Source organism: Carcharodon carcharias, chromosome 4 (assembly GCF_017639515.1).
Source record: "Carcharodon carcharias isolate sCarCar2 chromosome 4, sCarCar2.pri, whole genome shotgun sequence".
Taxonomy (NCBI): domain Eukaryota; kingdom Metazoa; phylum Chordata; class Chondrichthyes; order Lamniformes; family Lamnidae; genus Carcharodon; species Carcharodon carcharias.
In genome coordinates, this window is record NC_054470.1 from 59837032 (window position 1) to 59856938 (window position 19907).

General features: G+C 42.8%; 1 protein-coding gene across 7 annotated transcripts in view; it reads right to left on the bottom strand.

Moving 5' to 3' along the window:
- focad (focadhesin) overlaps positions 1-19907 on the bottom strand; it is a 246608-nt gene that overhangs the window by 114046 nt on the left and 112655 nt on the right. For all 7 annotated transcript variants that reach the window (XM_041186298.1, XM_041186297.1, XM_041186293.1 and 4 more), the window contains 2 exons: positions 5525-5672; positions 1474-1662 (listed from right to left, as the gene is read on the bottom strand). In XM_041186298.1, coding sequence (XP_041042232.1) covers positions 1474-1662; positions 5525-5672 — 337 coding nt within the window. The remainder of the gene's footprint in view (positions 1-1473; positions 1663-5524; positions 5673-19907) is intronic.

Consider the following 19907-nt stretch of genomic DNA (forward strand, 5'->3'; position numbering starts at 1 on the left):
CTCATCATCCAGTACTGGATGGTACACATTTCCTATAATTAAATATTGGGAAGACTGAAGCCATTGTTTTCAGTCCCCACTCCAAACTCCATCCCCTAGCTAGCGGCTCCATCCCATTCCCCGGCAACTGTCTAAGACAAAACAAGTCTGTTTGCAACTTCATTGTTGTATAGGATACCAACATGTGCTTCTGATCAAGTAGCACCTATCTCCACTTCTGTAACATCGCCCATCTTTTCACCTGTCCCAGCTCATCTGCTGCTGAAGCCTTTGTTCTTGCCTTTGTTACCTCTAGACCTGACTACTTCAATACATTCCTGGATTACTAGCTGATCTCCCACATTCTATCAACCCCCACTACATTCAACCACACCCTGTAAACATGAGGTCATCTAAATCTTTGCTGCCTGCATCTTAACTTACAAAGTCCTGATTACCCATCCCCCTACCCTCGTGCTGGCTGACCTACATTGGGTCCCGTCAGGCAAAGTCCAAATTTTAAAAATATCATCATGGTTTTCAAATACCTCCATGGCCTCGCCATGTAATCTCCTCCAGCCCCACAACTTTGAGATATCTGCGCTCATCTAATTCTAGCTCTTCTCATGCATCCATTATTTTAATCTCACCACCGTTAGTGGCTGTGCCTTCAGTTGCCGAGCCGAAGCTCAGGAATCCCCTCTCCACCTCTCTATTGTGTCTTCCTCCTTTAAGACAGTCCTTAACCAGCCTTTGCTCATCTGACCTAATACCTCCTTCTGTGGCTCATTGTCAGTTTTTGTTTTATAATGCTCCTGTGACGCATCTTGGAGTGTTTAATTTTGCTAAAGGCTCTATATAAACAGGAATTGTTATTGTCACTTGCTAACAACTGAACTTCCATCTGATTTGAGAGCTTTCATGTGTCTTGGGGAAACTAGGTGAGGGCATTCCTATAGCCAGTAACACATTCCAATCAATGAGTCAGCTGGACGTAGTCCTTGATGGACAAGAATGCAGACAAGTAGTCAAGTTTCTTATGATTTGATCACTGGGAAGAATCAAATGTATTCAACTCATTTTTAAGTGAGCTTTACAGAGTAAGGTCCTATACGCAGCAAAGTAAAGTAGGATCAATTAAAAGCTGATCACAAATTTCTTAGCATAATAGTGTTTCCAGGTGGTTTTGTCCTGCAGGAATGGTACAAGTAACATACCTAATGAGAAATCTTTTCATACAATGTATTTTTTAGTATATTAAGTAACCAATGCAGGACTTTAAACCATACAGGGAACGAGGGGGATAGGAGCAGCTTTATATACTTTGAGAGTGCAACTTTTTATTATCACTTGTCGTTTTTATTGGATTACATGGATATATGTAAAATGGCAATGCAGCAATTAAACTGGTTTGATTTGTGAAACTTCTGGGAATACAGATAAGGCGACAGCACTGCCCAATTACTTTGTCAAAGAATTTGATCACTAATTCACCTGCCAGGCCAGACTTCAGTCCAGGTTGTTTGTTCTTCTCATACGTTTTGAGCATGAAGTTAGGAATCCCTGCTACAGTCTTCCCTTGGTCAGAGCGTACAGTTCCGCCTCGAAGTGCCGAATAATACACCCCACGGGGCATCGCAGTTAATTCTTGGGTCACAAGGGATGACAAAAACTCTTCAAAAGCTGCAAGGAAAAGGGCAAAGAATTACTGCTTCTGTATGTTATGATGGACAAAATTAGTAACTGCAAATTCAAATTTAAACAGTATGGTCAAGACAATTGCTCCCATGTGTTATCTTGACTTCAAATTCACCTCTGCCTAAACTTTTATTCAGGAAGCTACTAGTAAGCAATGTCAGATGCTCCACTGAAGAGACAAATGCTATTAACTCTTTCCTCCTCAATGATTAATTACTACGTTGCCAACACTCGCCTCAGGGCAAACAACCTGTATTAGATACGGAAAAGAATGACTGCGCTCTGCCTTTCAAAGCAGCCAGGAGGGGATTTAGACACAAATTTTATTTAAAATTAAAGCAAAATTGAGACTTAAAACACACAAGTTCAGATACAAGGATGTGATTAATATAATTTATGGAATTGTGTTTACAACAATCAAAATCTGAAAGTAATTCTTTGCACCACATTGTCAGGTTACAAAGTAAACAAGAAAGGTACATAAACCAAGCACTTAAAAATTGGCAGTTTTATTGGTGTAAATCAGCCAAACCATTTATTTGCTGTCAACTTTACTTGTGACCACAATAATTGGCATTTGATCAGAATATGTATTTTGTAAAAAGGCAATTTACACTTAACATTACCCAGAGTTAAAAAAAAGAAAAAACTGAAATATGGAACTGGTAAGGAAAGGAGGGATCCCAAATTAAAGTTTAAAAGGCACTCTGTGAGCAATAGGTTAACATTCACACTAACTGAGGGTAGTCTGCATGTTTCAAGGTGGTGCATAATTTTGGGTCTCTCACAGCCTAATAACCATGCATGCAGTAAAACAGAAGATGATGATCTAAACTGAAACACCAAATCTACTATTCCCCATAAGAGAAGTAGGCCATTAAACTCCTTGAGCCTGTTCCACCATTCAATGAGATCATGATTGATCTGTGACCTAAATCCATATACTTACCTTTGCTCCATATCCCTCAATACCATCGGTTAACAATAATCAATCTCAGAATTAAAACTGAAAATTGACCTACCATTAACTGTTGTTTGCAGAAGAGTGTTACAAACTTCTGCCACTCTGTGTAGAAATGTTTCCTAATTTCACTCCTCATTTTTAGACTATGCCCCTTCAGCCTAGAGTCCCCAGCCAGTGGAAATAGTTTCCCTACCTACCCCACAAATTCCTCTTAATGTCTTGAAAACTTTAATCTTAATGTTCTAAATTCCAGGGAATTGAACACGAATGTGTGTAATATTTGTTCATAATTTGGAGTCCAGGTATCATTCTGGTAAACTGACACTGCGCTCCCTCCAAGGCCAATATATCCTTCCTAACGTGTGGTGTCTGGAACTGAACACAATACTCCAGGGATGGTATAACCAGGGCTTCACATAGCTATAGAATGACTTCTATGCCTTAGTTGTCAAGATATAGATTCTACAGCTCCTGGTGGGAAGATTAGTGGAGAGGCTGAAGCGAGACTGGCATCTCTTCCACACTTTCTGGTACTGTTCTCAAACATAATCATTTTAGGAAGTGCTCTGGCAACTACAAAGGTCATGGCCAGCAACGGAGTTCAATCTTCTGTCTATGGATTTGAGGGTGTCCTGAGATGGCAGATCAGCAAAATTTTCACTCTTAGTGGCAATAAGATGCACTGTCCCCACAATGGCAAAACCCCAATACAGACATGAATTGGGTTGCTATGACATCAATGTCAGTGTGATCTTGGTGTATTGCCAGGATTGGCTTCCTGGAGGAAGATATCAAGTGCCTTGGGACATTTTTCTTTGTTAAAGGCTCTATATAAATGTAAGCTATTGGTGTTGTAGTAAATGACAAAATTCCTTTCAGTGACTGCACAATGCACCTCTCCAGAACTAGGGACAGTCTGAATTCACAATGAACATTAGTGACCCAATCGAACGACGCCACCAGAAAAAGCAGAGGCATCAGCTTTGCGCCTCTACCAAGCTGCCACATTCCCCCATTATGACTCTCTCGATCTTGGATCATAAAAACCACTGCATCAAAATGAACAATGCATGCATGTTGGTTCCTATAAATGCAATGAGGAAAATATACACCCCTGCACCACTTGGGGTAAAGGTATGTACAATCTTGTTCTTAATGTAAGCAGATTGCTATAAAAAATACTGGAAAATGCTGAACTGCATTTTAACAAACCTTTTTAACTTATGATTAATGATGGAATTTATTGCCATTAAGTCTTCTGAACTTGGAGTCAATTGAAGTGAATTAAAAATCAGAGCATAAACCCTTTTCTTGACTCCACAGTTCACTTCAGTGAACTAGCCTGGTTATGTGTCAGCCATTTGTACTGCTTTGTACTGCTTAATGTTTCCAATCTAATGCTGACACAACAACTTAGATTAAATCAGAATGGCAGTTCCAGCATGCTTCAGCAAGCTTTTATTCTGATATAAAATCTTAGCTTTTGTTTTAGTGGTACAGGGTTCAAAAGGCTTGCAGGGGAAGGCAGCAACACATCATAAGAATTCATCTGGGCTCATCTTGTGTTTCTCCATTTGCCCCATTACTACCCCATTTTGCCTTGTACCATCATTCCTATTGCCATTTAATCACTCCTGCCTTCCTCCCTGTCAGAGACCTTCTCCTGCATCCTTTCCTCCCCCCAAATCCCTGCCATTTCACTTGTTCCCTCACTCTGTACTTGCTTTAAAAACTGTTCTTCCAACTCTGATGCAAGGTCATCAGCCTGACACATCAATTCTTTCTCCACAAATGCTGCCCGAGCTGCTGAGTATTCTTTTTCGGTTTCTGCTGCACGTCATGCAGTTTTGGAGGAAGATAGCATGACATGAAAACACTAGATGAAATCAGCTGGAGCACTTCCGGAGGATTGGAGGGAAGGACACTAAAAGGGTCAGGCTGGAGGTTGCAATGCATCAGGAGAGCTGGTAAAATATTTCTATTAAGTTTCTTAACTGAATGCCCCAAAAAGTTGAACATGGACTGTTCGCTTCGAGGTTCTTCTCTCTTCTGAAAGGGCATTGGTAATCATCGACTTCCACGTGTTGGTCCATGGTTATGCTTGGCAATGTACTGCTGTGGTTTGCCATTACTATCTGCAGGTTCTGGCTGACCAGGAGACTCTCCCACTCTTACTGCCTGCCATAGACATCTTGGAAAGATTTGCAGGTTGACCATCAACCTGTTTGGCCATTCCATTAATGCACTTTCCATGGCCATCAAGTTCCAGATTGGGACTCAAACCCAGAGCTTCTGGCTCAGAGGCAGGGATGCTACCCACTGCACCATATGACCTCCCCCTCCTCAGTACTGCACTGTTCAAATAGCCCTTCCTTATATTGCCTGCTTCAATTAATAGCACACTGCCATGACCTCACACCATATTCTCAACCCTGAACCTCCACGTTCAAAAAGAGGTCTGTCTGATTATAACATGAACATGCATTTTCTAGGGGTTGGCATCTGTCAGTGTGCAGAGGAGTTGATACCCAAATTAGCTTCATGGAGGTTCTCTTTTAATCCTTAGTCCCTCCTAAGGTTATTCAGTCTTCCAAACAAATAACCTTCAGAAAACTAAACAGTTAATGACTGATTTTTCTAACTGTTGTTTGCAATGCTTCTGGAGAAATTCAACAATACTAGTGTAGACTATGGTTTGAAGAGCCCCAATGGGATTGGTAGCACTTCATGAGTTAATAGTGCTAATGTTCAGAAGCCTTGAAGCTTATTTACCAGAATGAATGTTTTAAACTGATTTTTTTGGAAAAAAAAAGTTGTTTTTCAACTAAGAACAATGTTGCTTGTAAATTTTGAAATTAAATAGTTACAAGTCTCAGAACATACCAGAGGACACAGGAAGAGGGGTCATTAAGAGCAGCTTCATGTAAGATGCACCTGGGACCGAAAGGTCTTCTTCCTTCTCTTCTTCTTCTCCTTCCACATCCATTTCCAGGTCATTGTCTTCATAATCATTTATTTTTTCTGGCCTTACCTACATAGAAAATACAACATTATTTCATTATGAACTTTTGACTCATTATCAAACTATAATTTGACTATATAGACATATATATTTCCAGTGCTCTACAAAGCAACTTGAGCAAAAATTGCCACATGATTACTCATTTTCATTTTTGATCACCATAGGTCATCCAAGCAAAGAAAGAAAGAAATAAAGGGCTCAATTAAAAATATTAAAAATGATGTTGAAAGAACACAAAATCCCTATTAATTTCTCAGCAATTGTTACTGGAGCTGCTGTGCTATCATTGCCTTGCCTCAGAAGCTGGTATTTCTCAGGTACATGCTAAAAGTATCTTTGAAAATGTTAGGCCTAACCTTTAGGTCACTTTAAGTGGGAATCACTTCAAGAAGAAAGCGGAGGCCCAAAAAGCCCCCAGTGAGGCTATTGTGCTACTGGAAGGGAGGTGTAGTGAAATTTCAACCTGCCACAAGGTCATCATAAATTACAAAGTCAGCTAACTTAAACAGATAGAAAACTGGGAAAGGGATGTGAGTTAAACTCCTTACAGACTCCAAAATGGTCAGCAGTAGGATCAGGGATCACAAAATACCTGAAGAGGAGGCAGGGACCTAATGCAATAACGCACTGCAAATTGGCTGCCATGTCATCCTACATTACAATAATGATTACATATCAAAAGTATTTCAGTGACTGCAAAGTTCTTTGGGTCATTTGCAAATTATTGGCCTTCAGCCAATTCGATTCACTCCGCGCGATATCAAGAAATAGCTGAAGGCACTGGATACTGCGAAGGCTATGAGCCCTGACAATATTCTGAGGACAGAACTGAAGACTTGTGCTCCAGAGCTTGCTGTGCCCCTAGCCAAGATGTCACCAATGCAGCTACAACACTGGCATCTACCCGGCAATGTGGAAAATTGCCCAGCTATGGCCTGTACACAAAAAGCAGGGCAATTCAAACCCAGCCAATTACCACCCCATCAGTCTACTCTCAATCATCAGTAAAGTGATGGAAGGGATCATCAACATTGCTTTCAAGCAACACTTGCTTAGCAACAACCTGCTCACTGACACACAGTTTGGGTTCCGCCAGGGCCATTCAGCTCCTGACCTCATTACAGCCTTGGTTCAAACATGGACAAAAGAGCTGGACTCCTGAAGTCAGGTGACAGTGACTGCCCTTGACATCAAGGCAGCATTTGACCAAGTGTGACATCAAGGAGCCCTAGCAAAACTGGAGTCAAATGGGAATCAGGGGAAAGCTCTCCACCGGTTGGAGTCATACCTAGTACAAAGGAAGATGATTGCGGTTGTTGGAGGCTAGACATCACAGCTCCAGGACATCACTGCGGGAGTTCTTCAGGGTAGTGCTTTAGGCCCAACTATCTTCAGCTGTTTCATCAATGACCCTCCTTCCATCATACAGTCAGAAGTGGGGATGGTTGCTGATGACTGCACAATGTTTAGCACCATTCGCGACTCCTCGGATACTGAAGCAGTCCATGTCCAAATGCAGCAAGACCTGGACAATATCCAGGCTTGGGCTGACAAGTAGCAAGTAACATTCGCGTCGCACAAGTGTCAGGCAATGACTGCCTCCAACAAGAGAGAATGTAGCCATTTCTGATTTAAATGGGCAACCCCTTATTTTTAAACAGTGACCACCTAGTTCTCGATCTTCCCACAGGAGGAAACATCTTCTCCACATTCACCCTGTCAAGACCCCTCAGGATCTTATGTTTCAATCAAATCACCTCTTACTTTTCTACGCTCCAGCGGATACAAGCCTAGCCTGTTCAACCTTTCCTCATAAGACAGCTCGCCAATTCCAGGCATTAGTCTGGTAAACCTCTAAACTGCTTCCAATGCATTTATATCCTTCCCTAAATAAGATGACCAATAGTGTAAACAATACTCCAGATGTGGTCTCACTAGTGGTCTGTATAACTGAAGCATAACTTCCCTACTTTTGTGTTCAATTCCCCTTGCAATAAACATTATTAGCTTTCCTGATTACTTGCTGTACCTGCATAGTAACCTTTTGCGATTCATGCACTAAGATACCCTGAGCCCTCCCAAGAACATCTCCCTGCCTATGGTTCCTTGCTCTGATGAGTTGTGTTCATGTCACTCAGATGTGAAACCTTTCTGCACAAGATAAAGGCAGGTGTCTCAGTCCAGGGCCTTTTCCCTGTGCAGCCTTCAGACCAAAGTGATGGCCCTGCCTCACACTCCCTGGACACACTGGCCTGCACCTCGACAGTGCTGGTCATTGCTGCCATAATGTCATGGGCAAGCGTCAGAGTTCCATCATTCTCTCTGTGTGCTCTCAGCAGCTTTAAGGTGGGGCTGGCATCTGTGACCAGTGACACTGTGCTCCTGAAGGGCTCAGGTGCTGAAGGCGGATAAAGAATCAGATGCTTTTAAAGTCCCATGACCCTGATATGATATGATATGACATGACCCTGATCACAGCGCAAACGAGTTGCCCTCGGACAGACTTGAGTCAGACATTCTCAGAGGCAATGGAATGTCCTCACATCATGTTAATATCATTCTCCTATAATTGAGAAACTATTAGGGCCTCCACTGCATCTCCATCATAGGAGCATTATCACTGAGGGTGTTTGTGCTGGCATAAGCCAGATGGAAGTCAAACGTTCATAGATGCAATGTGATGATCTTATGGTGTCTTCTCACTGCATGTCGTCATCATCCTCCACACATCTAGCAGCTATGAGGGCCTGCCTCGTCTAGCCAGTGCGAGGGCCTCATCATCATCACCTTCAATATCCTCCTCACCCTCATCACTATCAATGTCCTCCTCATCAGAGGGTACCTCCAGCTTGTGCATCTCCTCCTCAGCCCTGTAGCAGCACCAGGCTGTAAAGGGTGCAGTAGGTGACAATGATGCATGGCACACTCTGTGGACTACATTGCAGGGCTCCACCAGACTGGTCCAGCCACAGGACCTCATTTTCAGCTTCCCGATGGTTTATTCCACTAAGTTGTGAGTTGCAGCATGAGCCTTGTTATATCTTCACTTTGCTGCAGCCTGAAGCTGCCGCACAGGTGCCATCAGTCACATCCTCTGTAGATAGGCCTTGTCCCCGAGGAGCCAACCCCGCAGCCTCTATGGACCCTGGAAGACATCAGGGATCTGTGACCAACTGAGATTGTAGGAGTCCTGCACACTCCCTGGAAACTGTGCGCAAACCTGCAGGATGCGTTTCTGGTGGTCACACATTAGCTATACATTCAGCAACCTTATGGTTGACATAGTTGACTGCAAGTTATAATGGAGTTTAGAGTGCTATGTGGGTGCAGTCGATGACAACCTGCATCTGTAGGAAACTTGGGCAAATCCTGGCTCTCCTGATCCCAGGAGACATGCACAAAGTTGTGTGCCCTCGTGAAGATGGCATCCGTGACCTCATGGATGCATATGTGGGTGGAGGCTTGTGATATCCCACAGTGGTGACCTGAGGAGCCCTGAAAGGAGCCACCAGCGTAGAAATTGAGCGTCACTTTCACGGCCACTGGCAGTGGATGCCCTTCATGTCCCCGTGGCACCAAATCCTGCAGTAGCTGGCAGATGTGACTGGCCAGTTTCCTAGACACGTGCAGTTTTTGGTGACACTGGTTCTCGGTCATCTGCAGGAATGAAAGGCAGCATCTATAGACACGGTGTCGCTAGGTGCTGACCAGCGACGGCTCGCTGTGGCTCTTTGGCTACATGCGCAGAAGCCCCAGCCGCCCCTTTTCCTGAGGGTGCTACTCCACTCTCTGCACAGTCAGGAGCCACAGTCACTCTCTTCTCCGTCGTCTTCGCTCTCTGTAAGCCACGAGGCATACAGCTAGTTCACCAGGCTCTATGATCCTGATGTACTCCTCCTACAGAATGAAAGGGAGAGACGCATGGGTTAGTTGGGTGTACTAAGAACCTGACTTGGTTAAGTCTGAGGGCCCCCTAGCACATCCCGGCGAGTGCTAGACAGCACTTGGATGGTCAGTGCACTTAAAACCCCACTTTCCTCCGCCCCACATCACCTGACCGATTGGGGCAGCTTTGCCCAATGGACTGCATGCTGTGCTCTCAGCTCAGGCATTCTCCTAACCCGCACTGCAAGGCTGCACTGTTGGCTTGAACCATGGAGGAGACTGGCCCAAACTGGGATTATGACATTGCAAGCAGCTGAGCACCTTCACCAGTGACTGCTCCATGGCCAGCTTTAGCAAGGAGGTTGTACGACGTGCCCAATTGTCCAGTTGTTTTGCAGTCCACTAAAACACTCATTAGTTTGCAGTCTGTACCTAAGGGATGAAAAGCTCTGAAGAACCTGATGGCACTTTCATGCCTCTATGTTGCTTGAGTGGGCAGATATGCTAGAGGCCTGACTCCAATCAAATCCATGTGGCTGTGCCTGGACTGCCTCAGCTGCAGAGGAATGGTCATAAGAACTAGGAGCATGAGGAGGCAATTCAGCCCCTTGAACCTGCCCCGCCATTCAATATGATCATGGCTGATCTCATTTCGGCCTGAACTCCAATTTCCCGCCTTCTCCCCGTAACCTTTCAATCCGTTACTAATTAAACATCTGTCTATCTCCTCCTCAAATTTATTCAGCGTCCCAGCATCCACTGCACTCCAAGGTAGTGAATTCCACAGATTCATGACCCTTTGAGGAAAGTAATTCCTCCTCATCGCTGATTTAAATCTACAACCTCTTAGCCTAAAACTATGGCCTCTCATTCTAGAATGTCCAAGAGGAAACATCGGCTCCACGTCTACTTTGTCTATCCCCTTTAGCATCTTATATACCTCAATTAGATCTCCTCTATTTGACCTAAACTGCGCAATCTCTCCTCATATGACAAGCCCTGCATCTCTGGAATCAATCTAGTGAACCTCCTCTGAACTGCCTCCAGTGCAACTACATCCTTCCTCAAGTAAGGGGACCAAAATTGTGCAGAGTACTCAAGGTCTCACCAATGCCTTGTACAGCTGAAACAACACTTCCCTGTTTTTATACTCTATTCCTTTAGCAATAAATGCCAAAATTCCATCTGCCTTCCTTATTACCTGCTGTACCTGCATACTAGCTTTCAGTGATTCATGCACGAGGACACCCAGATCCCTCTGCACTAAAGCATTCTGAAGTTTCTCACCATTTAAATAATAAGTCGCCTTTTTATTCTTCTGACCAAAATGGATAACCTCACACTTATCCAAGTTAAACTCCATCTGCCAAATTTTGGCCCATTCACCTAACCTGTCCATATCCATTTGTAAATTTCTTTTTTCTTCATTGCAATTTACTTTCCAACCTATTTTGGTGTCATCTGCAAATTTAGCTATAGTACCTTCTATCCCTGAATCCAAGTCATTAACATAGATTGTAAATAGTTGGGGCCCAAGGACCGAGCCCTGCAGCACCCCACTAGTTACAGCTTGCCATTCAGAAAAAGGCCCATTTATCCCGACTCTCTGCTTTCTGTTGGTCAGCCAATCCTCTATCCAAGCCAATATATTATCCCTAACTCCATGTGATCTTATCTTGTGTATTAATCTTTTGTATGGCACCTTATCAAAGGCCTTCTGGAAGTCCAGATATACCACATCTGCAGGTCACTTTATACAAGAGTGAATGGTCACTTTATACAAGATGTACCTAATGCATGGCCACTTCCCTCACCCACCACCCCGCATGTGCTTGGGCGCTACCTTCAACAGCAGGGCAGCCTTTGCTCCCACCACTCACAATGCCCCTCAACCATGAAGTCCAACAGGCGTCCCTCACAAGCGCTTCACAACATTACTATGTACTCACCTCCAAATTCCCTTCAAAGTGCAGCCTGCCAATTGCTTGCCTTTATGTGCTGTTGTGAAACACAACAGTGCAATCATGTGATCTGGGCGGATGATCCAGCTGGGGTGTGGGGAGAGGAGGATGAGTCCGGCAGGCTAACCTTATAATGATATGCTGATGTATTACAATGAGGTTCCTGACGTCTGATGGCGGGAAACACAGCCCGCCATCGACAGGCTGAGTGAACAATCCCAGGCTGGTTTCACAGCGTTGTGAAATCAATTTTTGTCCTTCTCACCATATTGTCCACTCATGCCCCTGAACACATCAGAGACCAGCAGGCATGGATGATTCCACCCATTGTCTCGGGCCCACTCCTCTCTCCCTCGAACAGAATGTAAAATTCAATATTTTGGTTGCTGCTACCTATGAGGCCATTAATTAATCCCATCTCGTTGCACAATACCAGGTCTAGTATAGCCTGCTCTCTGGTTGGCTCCAGAACATGCTTTTCTAAGAAACTCTCTCAGAAACAGTCTATGAACTCATCTTGGCTACCTTTGCTCATCTAACTTTTCCAGTCTGAATGAAGTTTCAAAGACCCCCATGATTATCACCTTGCCTTTCTGACAAACTCCCATTATTTCTTCCTTTATGCTCCATCCCACCTTGTGGTTACAATTATGGGGCCTGTACATGACTCCCACAAATGACTTCTTGCCTTTACCATTCCTCATCTCTACCCAAACTGTTCCCACATCATGGTTTCCTGAACTTAGGTCATCCTTTTCCATTGTGCTAATACCATCATTAACTAACAGAGCCACCCCTCCACTTTTTCCTCACTTCTTGCCCCTCCTAAATGTCCTCACCCTTTAATATTCAGGTCTCAATGCATGTCCTCCACAGCCATGTCTCTGTAATGGCTATCAAAATCGTACTCATTTATTTCTACGTGCACTCTCAGCTTATCTGTTTTGTTTTGAATGCTCCATCATTCAGAAACAAAGCCTTTAGTTTTATCCTTCTATTTTTTTTTATAACCTCTAGTCTCATCTGTTGATTTACTGTTAGATTTGTACACTCCATCCCTTCCTGTCATGGTCTGTTTCTCGTTTCCTGTAATAATACCTTTCTCTTTTGCCTTGTCTCTACTCTTTGATTTACCACATCTTCCCAAATTTGTACCCTTGCCCCCACTACTTAGTTTAAAACCTTCTCTACTTTCCTTGTTATGCAGTTCTCATAACTCAAGATGATTGACATCATCCAGGACAAAGCAGCCCCTCGATTAGCATCCCCTCTTAACAGCACTCTGGGTGCACCCATGCCACATGGATTGCAACGGTTCAAGAAGGCAGCTCACCACCACCTTCTCAAGGGCTAGGAATGGGCAATAAATGCTGCCCTGACCAGCAACACCAGCATCCCATGAATGAATAAAAAAAAATCCCATCCATAAACATTCATTCCCTCCACCACCAATGCATAGTGGCTGCAGTGTGTACCATTGACAAGATGCGCTTCAGGAACTCACCAAGCCTCCTTAGACAGTACTGTCCAAACCCACGACCACTACCATCTAGAAGGACAAGGGCAGCAGATAGATGGGAACATCACCACCTGGAAGTTCCCCTCCAAGCCACTTATTATTCTGACATGGAAATATATCTCCATTCCTTCACTGTCGCTGGGTCAAAATCCTGGAACTCCCTCCCTAACAGCACTGTGGGTCTACCTGTACCAGCAGTTCAAGAAGGCAGCTTACCACCACCTTCCCAAGGGCAATTAGGGATGGGCAATAAATGCTGCCTTAGCCAGCAACACCAACTCCCATGAATGAATAAAAAAAGGCTTTAGATAAATGCAAGTTTTCTTTTTTCTTTAACAACTTCACCAGAGCAGCCAAATTGAATTAACTACTTCTCTCGACCTTTCCTTAAATATTAAAGGTTATTTGACATTTCAACAAGATAAGAAGCTTGGAAATGGTGGTGGAGTAGCTGTTAATTAAGGATTACATTAGTACAGGAGTGACAGATGACCTTAACTTGAAAGAGCAAGATATAGAATCAGTTTGGGTAGAAATAGGAAATAGGAAAGGTAGGAGGTTAATTGTCTGTGTAGTTTAAAGGCCCCCTAACAGTAGTTACCATACGATAAAGTTTAGAGGAATAAATAAATGGGACGTTTAAGTACTGCAATAATCAAGGGTGACTTTAATCTACACGGCCTAGAAAATAAGTTCATTGAGTGCATGTGGGATAATTCATTAGTTATGATCTTTCAAAACTCCTTAGATTATGGAAGGGTCCCAAGGGATTGGAAAATAGCTAATGCAACACCTTTAATTCAAGAAACAAGGGAAACAAAAAGCATCAAACTATCGGCCAGTGAGCCTAACATCTGTCACAGGGAAGTTGCTAGAATCCATTATTAAGGAGGTAATAGCAAGACACTTAAATCAAAATGTGATCAGGCAGAGTCAACACGGCTTTGAGAAAAGGGTAATCATGTTTAACTAATTTATTAGAGTTTTTGAGGAAGTAACAAGCAAGATGGATAAAGAGGAACCTGTAGATGTGGTACACTTGGGTTTCCAAAAGGCATTTGATAAGGTGCAACATCAAAGGTTACTACACAAGACAAGATTATGTGGTGTAAGGGTAACATATTGTCACAGATAAAGGATTGGTTAGGTACAGGAAGCAGAGAGTAGGGATAAATGGATCTTTTGTGGTTTGACAAACTGTAACTAGTGGACTGCCACAGGGATCAGTGCTGAGGACTCAACTATTTACAATCTACATCAATGATTTGGATGAAAGGGCCAAATATATGGTTGCTAAATTTGCCGATGAGACCAAGATAGGTAGGAAAGTAAGTTGCCAAGAGAAGGTAGAGTCTGCAAAGGGATATAGACAGGTTAAGTGAGTGGGCAAAAATTTGGCAGATGGAGTGTAATGTGAATAAATGAGAACATGTCCACTTTGGCAGGAAGAAGAGAAAAACAGTATGTTACTTAAATGGAGAGATTACAGAACTCAGTAGTACAGAGGGATCTGGGTTCCCTGGTGCATGAGCCACAAAAAGTTAGTATGCAGGTACAGCAAGTGATTAGGAAGGATAATGGAATGTTGGTCTTTATTGCAAGGGAATGGAATATAAAAGTTTGGAAGCTTTACTGCAGCTATACAAGACATTGGTGGGACCCCATCTGGAGTAGTGTGTGCAGTTTTGGTCTCCTTATTTGAAATGGATATAACTGCTTTGGAAGCAGTGCAGAGAAGGTTCACTCGACTCGTTCCTGGAATGAAGAAAGGTTGGGCCTATACACACTGGGGCTTAGAAGAATGAGAAGTGATCTTATTGAAACATTTAAGATCCGGAGGGGACTTGGCAGGGTAGATTCCAGGAGGATATTTTCACTCGTTGCGAGGGGTTGGGGGGGTGGGGGAAACTAAGGGGCCCAATTTAAGAATAAGAGGTCTCTCTTTTAAGACTGGGATGAGGAGAAATTTTCTCTTGAGGGACGTTCGTATGTGCAATTCTCTTCCCCAGAGAGCTGTGGAGGGTGAGCCATTGAATTTATCCAAGGCACAGTGAGACAGGTTTTTGATAGACAAGGGAGTCAAGGATTATGGACAGCAGACAGGGAAGTGCAGTTGAGACCACAACCAGATCAGCCATGATTTTATTGAATGGTGGAGCAGGCTCGAAGGGCTGAATGGCCAACCCCTGCTCCTAAATCCTACGTTCCTAAAATCTTTTCTGTGAACTCGGCCATTTCCTGGCTTCTTTCCTATAGGCTTAAATCAGGTGCAATTAAGAGTGATGAAATTCCTGGGGTGCTAACTTTGGGTGTCATTAAATGATCATGAAGCTGCTGGATTACTGCAAAAACCCAACTGGTTTATGTGTGTCCTTTAGGGAAGAAAGCAAGCTGCTCTAACCCAGCCTGGCCTATATGTGACTTCAGTCCCCACCAATGTGGTTGACCTTCAATTGCCCTCTTAAGTGGGTGCAAAGGACACTTGCACTTCAAGAAATCCGACCGCCACCTTCTCAGGGCAACAGCAGTTGGGTAACAAACCAAAATTACACATACCAAGAGTTATTTTTACTAAATCTTGGTACTTGCATAGATGGGCCACTTTATGCCTACAGCTAATTCTATCCGAATTTAGATTGCAATTTAAAACAGCTACAATTCTGACAGATCCCATCACCCTCCAAATTTGAGATCCCGGCACTTGAACTATACCCACTCTCCTCCGAAATCATGGTGTTTCCAGACCTAATTTCCTACAATGTCAAAAGTTTCTTTGTTGCAGAGTGGAAGGCCAGGCTATCAACAAGTGACCTACGTCCTGAATCAGAAGGAGAAACTGCTTTATGGTAAAAGTGAGAAAAGAAAGCTGGAAGTTTTAAATCAATAAAAGTAGAGTAAAAAAAAAGCAACACCTATGCTTTAAATTAAAGCTGATAATTTAGAAAATCAAAAGTAAATAACAATAAGTGATCAAATTCTTTCAAGTCCTCGGCTTTGAAGCATTCTCTGGGATTAGGGGGAGAGGTAGCACAGTGGTACTGTCACCAAACCAGTAATTCAGAGACCCAGGGTAATGCTCTGGGGTTTGAATCCCACCACGGCAGATGGTGGGATCAGAATTCAATAAAAATCTGGAATTAAAAGTCTGATGATGAACACAAAGCCATTGCAGATTGTTGTAAAAACCCATCTGGTTCACTGCTGTCCTTTAGGGAAAGAAATCTGCCGTCCTTACCTGGCCTGGCCTACACGTGATTCCAGGCCCACAGCAATGTGGTGGACTCTTAAAATGCCCTCTGTTTAAGGGCAATTAAGGATGGGCAATAAATGCTGGCTTAGCCAGTGATGCCCTCACCCTATGAACGAATAAAGAAAAAAACTATAAACCCTTTTGCATCTTACACTCCTCTGCTTCTGACCTTTTAAATATCCTCCACTGCGTTTGGCCAATTATTGACAGTGAAACAATCAGCTGCTCAATCCCTAATCTCTAGAATGCCCATCCAAAAACCTTTCACCTCTCTACCACCCTTTCCACCCGTGAAATCCCCATCTTCTTGATCGCATTTTCGATTAACTCTTGCACAAGACTCACTCTGTTAGTTTTTTAAACCTCTCTCTGCAAAGTGCCTGGAGTCAATTTTCTGTTAAAAATGACAGTGAAAATGTTTGTGCTTCTTACTGGACATGTCCAAGGCATCAAGGTGTCAATTGCGAACAGCATCCAGAAGTGGAGACAGCAGCTGAATTAGTACGTTTATTGATACCCCCAATTATGTTAACATTTGGTCCCTAACTTGTCCGCTTCAATGATACCTTAGAACTGAGTGTATTAATAACCCATGCTTTAAGTTGGTGCCTTCTATGCCAAAGTCAAAAATGTAAATTGGCCTATAAAATCATTTACTCAAAAATAAACTTGCTGTTATACTACTGGCAGTAGGACAGAGTTTAATCAAACAACTACACCTATGCTTTCATCCTTCAGTCACATTATGCAGATGCAGTATAACATGGATAAGCATGAAGTGGTGTGGGCACCTCCCTGCTGCTGGTAACAGGAGGGAGCCCTTAAGTGGCCATTAGTTGCCCACTTAAGAGCCTCAATTGGCTCAAAGGTGAATACTACTCCCCCATCAACCTCCTACAAACATTTAAAAGATTATCAACCTCCTACAAGCCCGTCCTGTTCAGTTTCAATGTGTGCTTGGTAACTTTAAAATCTAGATGCCATAAAACACAAAAAATATTGTAGCATTTTCTTCTACCTTTGCTTGTGTGCCTTTGTTTGATTAACCAGCAGCATCAATAATCTGGGAGCACAATGAGCACCCAGGCAACTATAGTGATTTTTATATTTTAATAGATTCAGACCTTTGCGTTGATAAAAGTCTCCTTTTGAAGAGCTACTGGCCAACAAGGGAGATCAGCAAGTCTGACTGCATCACAAATTGTTGACTGTTTATCACTGATCACTTAGAATAACACCTGCACAATTAACTAATTGCCTACCATTGAGATACTTTTAACTCTCAATCTACTTTTGTCCTTTTCCAGGCTTTTGCACTGCCTGATTAAGACGGATGTTAGTCCATAATCTTAACAGTTGAAACAAAAGTTATCACTTCAGAAAGAACCTCTTTCTCAACTACATGATACAGAAGCTACTGCCTTCACTGCTGCTTTCAGGATTACGATAGACTTGCGAAGGTGTCAGAAACCAAATTATCATCTTCCATCATTCATTAACTAACAAATCATTGTCACAGAGCATGGACATTACCTGTTACCAAACAGTCACCGCAATGATAAGAATCTTGTTTAAATGCCATTTCAAAAGGCTATGCACTTGATCACCAAGTTACTAAGGTTCCCTTAGCGTTAGTGTTCATAAGGTTGCAAAGCATTTGGTGGTTCTAACAACTGTTCAGCAGAGCTGTAGGATGCCAGTTTTTGTCTGTGATTGCCTCCAATCATCATCATCATTACAATTTTGGCAGTCCTACCTCCAGCTAACAAACAAATGAGGAAAGAAGAAAAATCAGTAGCCAAATTGTTACGAACCAACTCCAGAACTGAGAGTTTTGAGTAAGAGAACAAGATGTGATGCTGGGAAATTTAAGGGGGAATAAAGCAAAAAGTAGGAATTATAAATAGCAAACCAAATTTAAAATTTAACTTTTCACTTAACTATTGAATAGCTGGAAGGCACGAAAGAAAAACATTTGCATTTATAAAGCACCTTGAACAACCACAGGGCACCCCAAAGCACTTTACAGGCAACTATGTTCTTTTTAAGTATCATCACTTGCATTGTAGTAAATGTGACAGCTAATTTGCACACAGCAAACTCCCACAACCGCGATGTGTTCATGACCAAATAATCTGTTTTTGTGATGTTGTTTGAGGCATAAATATTGGCCAGGACACCAGGGCTAACTCCCCTGCTCTTTTTCGATATAGTACCATGGGATCTTTTCTGTTTGAGGTGCTGTTTTTTGGATGAGACATTAAACCAAGCCACAACTGCTCTCTTAGGTAGAAATAAAAGATGCCATGACACTATTTCAAAGAAGAGCAGGGGAATTATCCCCAGTGTCCTGACCAACAGTTATACCTCAATCAATATCAAAAACAAACCATCTGCTTATTGTCAAATTGTTGCTTGCGGGAGTTTGCTCTGCACAAACTGGCTGCCAAATTTCCTACATTATGACAGTGACTAAATTTTCAAAACTACATCATGGGCTGTAAAGCACTTTGAGACATACTTTGATTATAAAAGGTGCTGTATAACTGCAAATCTTTCTTTTTCAAAACCACAGCAAGAAAACCATCACTTTTTTTTTCAAATGTTATAATTAAGTATTGCATAAAGATAAATGTAGTTTACCGATGATTAGGATCTATTCCATTCTCCAAATGTTATTAGTCACAGGTTTACAACCTACCTGGACAGGTAACACAGAATTAGACAAAATTTAAAGCACAGAATCAGGCCATTGGGCACAATTGCTCTATGCCAGTCTAAACTCCATCCAACTTGTCTAACTCTATCTGCATGTCCTTTTTTCCTTTCTTCTTTATACTTCTCCAGCTTCCCCTTTACCTCAACTACTCCCTGTGATAATGAGTTCCATGCTCTCTGGATGAAGGGGTTCCTCCTGAATCCCATATTGGATCTGAGTATCTTATATTCATTATCGCAGCCATGGGACATCACTGCAGGAGTTCCTCAGGGTAGCGTACTAGGCCCAACTGCTTTCAGTTGCTTCATCAATGACTTGCTCTTCATCACAAAGTCAGAAGTGGGGGTGATCGCTGATGATTGCACAGTTCCCATTCACAGCCCTGTGCCTGAATGCAGCAAGACCCGGACAACATTTAAGCTTGGGTTGGTGTGTGGTGTGAATGTAACCACTTAAGTGACTATCTCTAACAAGAAAGAATCTCACTATCTCCCCATGACATTGAGTGGTATTACCATTGCTGAATCAGCTTCTATCAACATCCTGGAGGTTAGCAGATTAGAAAGATGAGAGGTGATCTTGTTGAAACATACAAAGATCCTGAGGAAACTTGATAGGTGGATGCTGAAAGGATGTTTCCCCTTGTGGGAGAGGCTAGAAAATAGGGCACATAAATATAAGGGGTCTCCCATTCAAGACGGAGAGGAGGAGAATCTTTTTCTCTCAGAGGCATGAGTTTTTGGAACTCTATTCCCCAGAGAGCAGTGAAGGCAGCATCAATTAATATTTTTAAGGCCGAGGCAGATAGGTTCTTGCCTAACAAGGGAGTCAAAGGTTATAGAGGATAGGTAGGAATGTGCAGTTGAGGCCACAATCAGGACAGGCATCATCTTATTAAATAGCGAAGCAG